The sequence below is a fragment of the Budorcas taxicolor genome, chromosome 11 (assembly GCF_023091745.1).
Source record: "Budorcas taxicolor isolate Tak-1 chromosome 11, Takin1.1, whole genome shotgun sequence".
Taxonomy (NCBI): Eukaryota; Metazoa; Chordata; class Mammalia; order Artiodactyla; family Bovidae; genus Budorcas; species Budorcas taxicolor.
In genome coordinates, this window is record NC_068920.1 from 28760328 (window position 1) to 28770367 (window position 10040).

A 10040-nucleotide genomic window follows, 5' to 3' on the forward strand; every position below is an offset into this window, starting at 1 on the left:
TCACTTTGTTCTTTATGTTTGAGTGGTGTCTGATAAGAAATCTTCTGTAATTTTTATCCTTGTTCCTCTGTAGTCTTTTTCCTTCAGATTTATTTGAGATATTCTTTTTGTCTTGGTTTTCTGCAATTTAAATATGTATGTCTGGGTGGTAATTCTTGTTGTTTTTGATTAATTTTCTTTTTAGTATTTGTCCTGTTTGGTGTTCTGAATTTGTTTGGTGTCTGCCATTAACTTCAACAAGTTCTCAGCCATTAATTTTTCAAATATTTCTTCTTTCCATTTCTCCTACTCTTTCTGATATTCTAATCAAGCACGTGTTACACCTTTTGGTATTGTCCACAGTTCTGGGATGTTCTGCTTAGTTTTTTATTTTTTAATCTTTTTCATTTCAGCTTGGGAAGTTCATATATTCAAGTTCACTGATTCTTTCCTCACCTGTGTTGATACTACATATGAGCCCATCAAGGCATTCTTTATACCTGTTACAATTGCCATGATTTCTACTATTTCTTTTTTTATTCTAATAATATCCACCTCTCTATTGACATTACCTCTCTGGCATTGTATTCTTTTCCCATTAGATCCCTTGACATGTTAATTACAGTTATTTTAAATTCCCTGTAGGAATTCCTACATATGTGTCAAATCGGAGACCTGGTTCTGATGCTTATGTTAAAAAAAAAAATCAGGGTGCAGTACATTGCATATAGAGCATTACTCTTAATGTAAATAGGGGTGAAAATAAGGAAATATTTTATTTGCTTGTATATTAAAAAAGGGACATAAGAAAAGTATAGTGAAAAAGTATTTTTTCCTATCTATTTCCATTTCTTTTGTACTACATCTTCTGACAGATAGTTATCAACCCATTACCTTCTGTAGGTGAAATTAACAAAACATGTAAATATACTGTAAGTTAAAAACATAAATAAGAAAGAAAACGTGTTGATTTCTATTTCTCATTAAAGATGTTTTCCTTTTTTCTCTTGTCTAAACTTAGACATACTTTAGTCATGGGACATCTTCATTTAGGTTTACTACTGATGAGGTAGATCAAGACTTGAGCTTCTTTTTTGAATAATTACTATCATATCAATTATGATAACATTCAATCTCTACACAAATTAGTTAGCAAGATAGGATTTTAAACTTATGACTGTGTGTAATATTTTTGATATACCTTTATGTTATCCTGGAGCTCCTTTGTGGAGGTGTTGGACAAACCATGTGGCTCTGTGCTGTTCACCATGGCTATCATTGTGAGGCTCATACACACACGCTGTGACATTATTATAACATTACAGAGGAGCAGGAAGACAGCGATTCCATAACGAATGGAACAGAAATATGGAACTGGAATGTACGAGAGAAAATATCCATCATTAACACCGCTGAGGAAAAAAACCACATTTTAACATTAGGGGTCCAAATTTCTGAGTGGCCTTTCCTAATAATGGCCAGAAAATATCCCTTGTTAACACAGCTGAGCAAAAAAAACATATTTTAACATTAGGGGTCCAAATTTCCGAGTGGCCCTTCCTAATAAGTGGCCCTTCCTAATGTTTATTTTAAAGGGAACATTTTTAAAAACACCTTGAGTTACTCTTGGAAATAAGTCCCCTGAATAACCAACAAGACCTTCCCTCAAGTAAACTACTTTATTCTTAAAACTAAGATGACTAGTCTGATTGAGAAACTCATATGTGCACATTGCAGAAGAAAGTTGCATTTTAAAAAAAGTAATGTGTAACGTAATTGGCCTCCAATTAAAATAAATAAATTTTTTAAAAAGTAATGTATTTGAGGTAGCTTCAAGCTACAGTAATCAATGCAGTGTTCGTGTGAGACCAAACAAATTCATCTATAGGAAAAATAGGGAGTCCATATGATCATATGTTTTTGAATAAATGCACTAATGCAATTCAATGGAAGATATTAGTCTTTTCAACAAATGGCCTTTCTCGAGAGAAATAAAAATATATATCTACAAAAGGCTTGTACCGAATTGCTCATGACAGCTTTATTTAAAATAGCTGGATCTTTGGAATGGATGAACACACTGTAGTATATTAATACAATGGATATTACTGAGAAATATGAAGGAAGGAAACACTGATACACTCAACAATCTGGATGAATCCCAACAAACATTTGCTCAGCTAAAGAAGCTAGACACCAAAGAGTGAATACTGTTTTTATGCATGCTATTTCTATGAATTTCAAAAAATAGGCAAAATTAATTTATATGGCTAGATATTAAATAATTCCCTCTTGGTAAGAAGGGCAAAGGGACATCATGGGACTTTAAACTAATGTAATGTTCTATGAGTCTTGTTTGTAAGTCTATACATTTCTCAAAGCACATCTAAATATATACTTAAGATCCATATTTTATTTTATGTAATTATACTTCAATAAATATTAAAATATTCAATAATGTTGTTGGGAAAACTGGACTATCACATGTGAAAGAATGAAACTGGACCACTCTCTTACACCATATACAAAAATTAAGTCAAAATGGATTAAAATTTGAACTCAAGACATGAAACCATAAAACTTCTAGAAGAACATATAGATGGTAAATTCCCTGACATAAGTCTTGGTAATGATTTTTTAATAAGACACCAAAAGCAAAAGCAGAGAAAGCAAAAATGAACAAAGGGCACTATATCAAACTAAAAGTCTTCTGCACAGCAAAGGAAATTATAAACAAAATGAAAGGGCAACCTACTGAATGGGAGAAGACACTTGCCAATCATTTATCTGATAAGGGGTTAGACTGCAAAATATAAAAAGAACTAAATTTTGTTTTTATTCTGTATTGGGATGTAGCCAATTAACAAACAGTGTGACAGTTTCAGGTGGACAGCAAAAGGACTCAGCCATACAAATACATGTATCAACTCTCCCTCAAGCTCTCTTCCCATCCAGGCTGCCACATAACATTGAGCAGAGTAAAAAAAACTTGCACAATTTAACAGGAAAAATTTTTAAAAAGCAAAACCAAAAAAATCTGATGGGCAAACTGAAGAGACATTTTTTCCAAAGAAGACACGCATGTAGTTAAGAGGTACATGGAAAGATGTTCAGCATCACTCATCATTCAGTTCAGTCACTCAGTTGTGGGCAGTTTTCATTCCAATCCCAAAGAAAGGCAAAGCCAAAGAATGCTCACTCATCATTACGGAAATGCAAATCAAAACCATAATGGGATAGCATCTTACATCTGTTAAAATGACTCTTATCAAAAAAACGTAAGAAATGAGTGTTGCCAAGGATGTGGACATTTTTGGACTTCCCAGGTGGTCCAGTGGTTAAGACTCAGTGCCTACACCACAGGGGTTGTGGGTTCCATCTCTTCTGTGCGAAACTAAGATCCCACATGCCTTGTGGTGCAGATAAAAATTTAAAAAGACAACAACAACAACAAAATAGGATGTGTAGTAGGCAGAATAATGCCCCAGCCACATACATCAAAAGAAATTGTGTAGAGAAACTATGATCATGTATCAGATTGGCATAGATCCAAAAGCACATCTGTTGGCAAGCCTGAAAGAAAAGAGGATGGAACCTCCATTATTACAACCCAGTAGAGGTTTTTAATTGCCTGTGGTTAGTATAAAGAAATAATTTTTTTGGCCACACCATGCAGCAGGGGGTTAGTTCCCCCATGAGGGATTGAACCTGCATCCCAGGCAGTGGAAGCTCGGAGTCTTAGCCTCTGGCCAGTCAGGGAAGTTCCAAGAAATAAATTTGACTTTTAATTACTGATGTTATATCCAGGTAGCTAGCCAAAAGTTAATCTTGTTTCTAAAAATTCATCTCCTAATTTGGAGAGGTTTTCTATGTATGGAATGTGCAAATTATGATTTTATCTCTTTTCCTATCCTTCTGTCTTTTACTTCATGGTATCATTGCATCAGAACCATGAGTATATTACTGATTGTATCAGGCAGTTCTGGTTTTATGCCATTGTTCCTGATTTACATAGAGTAATTCTAATGTTTCTACATTTTGGATAATGTTTGTTGGAGGTTCTGTTGTAGATATGCTTTATGAAGTGTATTTATTTCTATTGCTGTGTTAAAAATTTTTCACAAACTTAATGACTTACAATGGCACCCTTTTAATAAAAGGTTCACAATTATGCAGGTCATAAGTTTTAGCATGATATGGTTGGATTTTCACTCCTGGTCTCAAAGGTTAAAATCAAGTGATCAGGCAAGATGAGTTCTCAGGTGGAGGTTCTCTGGAAGGAACTATTGGAAGAGTCCAGTTTTCTGTGGTTGTTGTACTTCTGTTGCTATTTCCCTGGTGACTGTCAGCTAAGAGTTATTCTCAGTTTTAAGATGTTGTGCATTATGCTGCTTGTCACACGGCCCCCTCTATCCCCAAAACCAGCAAGGAAGAATCTCTTCTGTCAAATCCTTTTCGTGCTTTGAATCTCTCTAGCTGCTCTCTGACCTCTAGATCCAAATTTAAAGAGCTCCTGTGATTATATCAGTCCTACCTGGATTTAAGATCAGCTGATTATGGACCATGCTTAGATCTGCAACATCCCTTCAAGCAGCACCTACCTTGGCATTTGCTTAAATAACTGGAGGAAGGTGTATGTATACCAGGGGCCAGAATCTTGTGGGCAGTCTTAGAACAATTCACTCTGTAGTCCCAGAAGATCCATGTTCATGCCATATACAAAACATACTCAGCCCAACCCAAAGTTCCTTAAGGTCTCATCTCATTACACTATCAACTCAAGTCCAAATCCTCATCAAAATGTCAGCTCAAATTTACAAAATTTAAAACAAATATGGATGAAGCTTCTAAAAGTAACCCACTATGGGAATAGTATCTAATAGTGAAATTAGAGAGACAAATTACACACTCGCAATGTTTCCACTTATAATGGTGGGACAGGCATAGGATAACTGATATAGACATTCCAGTTTCAAAAGGGGGAGAAATGGAGTGTAAAAAGAAGTCACTGATCAATAAGAGTTTTGAAGTTTAGTTAGACAAATGTTGAACTTTTCTTGAGGCCTGGGGATAATCCTGTGGCCCTTGGCTCTGCCCTCTGAGCTCTCTGCTTTATCCTCTGCCGTTTGGTTCCACCCAAGAGTGCAAAGGGGCCATCTTAGAGTACTGTCCATCACATATTCATAGTTACCTAATAGTGTTCATTGGGAATGAATGTTAATTTCATAAAGATTTTTTTTAATCTAATGAAGTCATCATATAGTTTTCTTCTTTAATTTGTATTGAATGACAATTATTTACTTTGTAATAGAAAACTATTCTTTCATTTCTAGGATTGATTGGACTTAGTTTTTGCAATTTTAAAAAATTAAAAAAAATTTGCTTTGCTAATGTTTTATTAGGATTTTTGTACCTTTTAAAAATAGTGTTAATTTTGCTTTACATATTTGAGTCTATTTAGTTACATAAGTTTTTTTTTCAGTGATCCCACTGACTTGAATTTTGTATCATTGTACATTTTTGAAGAATTGTTTGAAACAGTAGATTTTAAATTAGATAAATCAGCAATTACCTAATTAAATAAATTAGATAAATTTATCTAGTTAAATTATCTAGTTATCTAATAAATTATCTAGTTAAGTTATAATATAGTCATACCAAATTCATATACAACTTTAAAAAATGATGAGGAAGCTCTTTATGTACAACTGTAGGATTCCATTTAGATATATTATTAAGTGAAAAAAGTAACATTAGTACCTGGAAAATTAGTTTCTTGACAGATCTCCCTTTGTAAACAGATAAGAATATTAGATAAAAATTCATTTAAAGTTAACAGTTCATTGAAAGTGTGAATGATCTGGCAGGAAAAATGAGATACTCAGGCCAAAGATTTTGTGAAGACAGAGTCCTCAAGGCATAGACTGATCACTGAAGGAAGATTTTTCCCTGAAGACATTTGCTCTCAGGTTGCTTTTTGCCTCCCAGAAAATGGGGCAACAGGAATCAGACACCAATGCCCTGGCAACGGAAGAGTCTAGTAAGTGACCCTTTCCTTAAATGTTTAGATGCCAAAGACTTGCTGAGTCAGTGAGGGGAAAATCCATTGCCTCCTAACCTTTTCCAGGAGGCAGAAATTTTTGCCCTGTTTGAACCTTGAGACTGAGCAAAAGGAAGAAAAAAATGTCTTAGAAATTTAATCATTACCCAGCCCTTCCTCTGCCTTTAAACCCACTGGCCTTGGGTCATCTGCAAAATATTTCAAACCACACATGTATACATGCACACTGAGATGACTTGCCTCAAAGCTTTCTAAACAATCTCATCCTTTCTAAAATTCTCAAAAGCAAAAGGGGAGTAAGTAGACCTGAAAATCTGAAGGAAACAGTGGGAAAATTCCTAGATGAGATAAAAAAAAAGCCTCTAGAGGGCAAACGGGAAGCTATCTTCACCATGTGTGGAATAGGGCTTGTCATAGTCAATTAACGGTACCCTTCTGAGTTTTGTTCTTTTCTCTACATTGCTCCAGAAAGAATATGAATTATTTCAAAAAAGTCTTGAAAAAAAGGAATCATAGGAGTTTAGAAGGGAATATAAAAAAAATGTACATGTGTGTTTAACAGTCACTTTGCTGCATAGCAGAAATTAGCATAACATTGTAAATCAACTATATGTCAATAAAAACAAAGAACAAAAGATCTGAAACTCAAAAAAAGAAATCACACACAAAAAGAGAAATCACAAGGAGTGTTCTAAAGTGCTTGGGACTGAGTAACAGTAAGATACTATGTGTCAAGCTCTGGAAAGAGCAAATTCTACACCTCAGAACATATTTATTAAAAAAGAGAGAACTCAAAGACTTGGAAAATGAACAATGGAAAATGAAAAGAACAATGGAAAATGAAAAGATCCTAAAAAAAAGTAAATGTTAAACATAAAGGCAGAAATCAATTTTATATACATATATATATGTTTATATCTTTTATATGTTCACATATAATTAAAATTCCATGGATAGAGGAGCCTGGTGGGCTACAGTTTACAGGGTCACAAAGAGTTGGATACATCTGAGCACACAGACACTAGACTAGATAATTTGAATACAAAGGAACAATATGAAAATACCAAAATTATTAAGTATCAAAATTGACACAAGAAGAAATATAAAATTTAATAGGCCACTAACATTTATATAAATTGAAAAAGTATGCAATTTGTTGCCCACCCTCTCTTCTAGGATTTTTGTCCCCCATAATGTAGATATAACTCTAATCTGATAGCAGTAATTCCATATTGTTTTTCCCCTGCTCTGCTTAAGATAAACAATCTAAAAAATGTCCTGTAAATATCCAGCTGTTTATGTTGAAGGGTGCAGTGACTCAAGAACATTCATCCTGCCTCACTTCCATCCATGTATCTGTCTCTCTCTCCTTGAGATAGAACCAAAATAGTCCCCCCTCTTTCTGACATTCTCCACCAAGTGATAAACTGACAGGTGTATAAGAATCAAAATAACAGTGTGAATAACCTTGGTACATGGGTTATTTTATTTAGGGTTTTTCTAATGGAAAATCATGGCAGGGATATTTCCCCCCCCACCTCCTTTCCTGAACATTTCTAAGACGCTTTACATTTTAGTCCATGTGTTTATTTACAAAATCGTCTCACATGGAATCAATAGTGTCCTGTTTAAGGAGAAGAAAGCCTATGTCATAGAGAATAATTTCTACCTTTCCTTGGAGAGACCTGGTTATCCACTTGCATAATGGTGTTATGGTTGTTTTTCTTCTTGCTGAAGGGTTTGTTTTCTATCCCCTGCAAGTGCAAAACACACTGACATCAGCATTACAGAGGGAAGAACAGGTTAAAATCCACCTAGCACCTCTCTCTGCTTTAAAACATTAATCCAAGGGAAACTTGCTTTGTCATACCAGTACCCATTGTTTTGACATTTCACTTTTATGATATTTTTGTTAATTACAAAATACACAGAAAACCTGAAAACTCTAAAAAGCAAACAAGACATCCTGCCAAGCCATAATTCTATATCTAGTGAAGATATCCCTCCGAAGTGAAAGAGAAAGACTGTCAAACAAAACTTGAGAGAATTCATTGCCAGGAAATCTACCCTGTAGGGAATGTGAAAGGAAGCTTTTCAGACAGAAGCAGATTATTGAAGGTAGCTCATCGGTAAAGAACCTGCCTACAATGCAGGAGATGAAGCAAAAGCCTCAGGTTTCATTCCTGGGTCAGGAAGATTCCCCAGACAAGGAAATGGCAACCCACTCCAGTATTCTTGCCTGGGAAATACCAAGGACAGCTCATGGGGTCACAAAAGAATCAGACATGATTTAGCAACTAATCAACAAACTTGGATGTACAAAAAGGAAGGAAGGATGTCAGAAAAGGAATTAAAGGTAACATACAGCTCTTTGTTTTTCTTATATCTTCGTAGAGCTAAAAGATTTTCTAAAAATGCTTTTACAAGGAGAGGCAAATCATTCTCCTCACTACCCTGGACAAAATGACTCCTGCTGCCAGGTCTGCATTTGTTGGTGGAAAGCTCGACAAAGTGGGTGAGTCAAAGAGTTTTGTCTATATCAGCATGTATGACATCAGATGCGCAAAAAATACTTAAAATTTCTAAGGCTGGGTTTGCAAAGTATATATAAATCAGCAGTCTGTCAACCACCATTATTACTCATTGGGACATCTGGGGCTGCCCTTTATTTCAGTATACATATACACACACACACACCACCACCGCCACAAGCACACATACTCTTCACGCCACTCACACATACACAAGCACTAAACACCACACAATACACACTTCTCTTTCCTTTATTGACATAACTGTCCACCTCAAACTCATCCCTAGGAATGTTTTTTCTTTCCCTTGTGAAAAATCTATAAAAATATATATTTTGTCCAACTCCCCCGTCCAAATTTCCCCAGATTGTTAAATAGCTTTGATAAAATTTCTAATAGAAGCCCTCCTTATTAATCCTTCTGGAGAATTAATTCTAAACTTCACTTTATGAATAATATATAAGCATATAGTTACTAACCTGATTTAGGACAGAAAAGTGATTCCTTTTTGCCCTGTGAAGACTTTCCTCTCAAATTTAAAAAATATTGAATTTCTGGATTTGCTAATTTCAGCCACTTAAATCCTTCACCATATCCTTTGATCTCCCTAGGTCAAAGTTAAAAATTTAATTTTTAACTTCACTTACATTCTTTCCTTGAATCTTCAGGGGAGGGGAGGGAGTCTTAAAATCATCCAATGGACTAGAAACCTAGAAATCTGCCAGTCATTTCATGACTTTAATAGACAGACCCCCCGACCCCATCCCGCCCTGCCACCCCCCAGGCTCCTTCTCTACCAGGAGGCATAACCTGCCTGTCCCATAAGAGTTTCCAGGGTTTTTCGATTGAGGATGGCTCCGTGTCTACAGTGCTATCTTGACAGGCATGCTATGGTGTTCTAAATGCTAAATGTCTTACTGGCTTTCTGCCCCATCTTCCTCCCCTCCCTTCTTTCCGTCCTTCCTTCTTCCCTCCTTTCCCTTCTGCCTCTCCTCTTGTTTCCTCTCCCCTTCCTCTTCCCATCCCCCCTCATCTCTTCCAAAGGTCACATCTGTTTGGTATTCAAGCTACTCAGGAAGATGGGCATTTTACTGAGGTGTGTTATCTGAGGACTATGAATTCCCTCCTGCCTTCCCCTGCGATGACTCTAAATTCTCCTGGTTCAGCCTCCCGTCTATAGCAGTACTTGGGAGCATTTTACCTTGGAACTCTTTGAAGACAAGATACTGAGTAGATAGGGACATCTAAGCCCTGAAATCAAAAATTGTGCACTATAATTTCTCACATACTGAAGGATTTTAAAATTTAGTATGATTTCAAAGTGCTTAATATATGTTTGGCACATAGATGATGCTCTATAACATGATCAAGTTATTTTCTCTCTAAAGAAATGTTGAAAGAAGTAGAGTCTCAGATATAGAAAACAAACTTATGGGTACTGGAGGGTAAGTGGGGGAGAGATAGATCGG

The 10040-nt window shown here is 35.7% G+C and overlaps 1 protein-coding gene across 1 annotated transcript in view; it reads right to left on the bottom strand.

The window, feature by feature from the left end:
- The window catches only part of SLC17A1 (solute carrier family 17 member 1), a 33658-nt gene extending 25915 nt beyond the window's left edge, over positions 1–7743 (bottom strand). The window contains exons 1-2 of the mRNA XM_052649670.1: positions 7710–7743; positions 1181–1353 (exon numbers count right to left, since the gene is read on the bottom strand). Of these exons, the coding sequence (XP_052505630.1) occupies positions 1181–1353; positions 7710–7743 (207 nt within the window). The remainder of the gene's footprint in view (positions 1–1180; positions 1354–7709) is intronic.
- Between the last annotated feature and the right edge of the window lie 2297 nt (positions 7744–10040).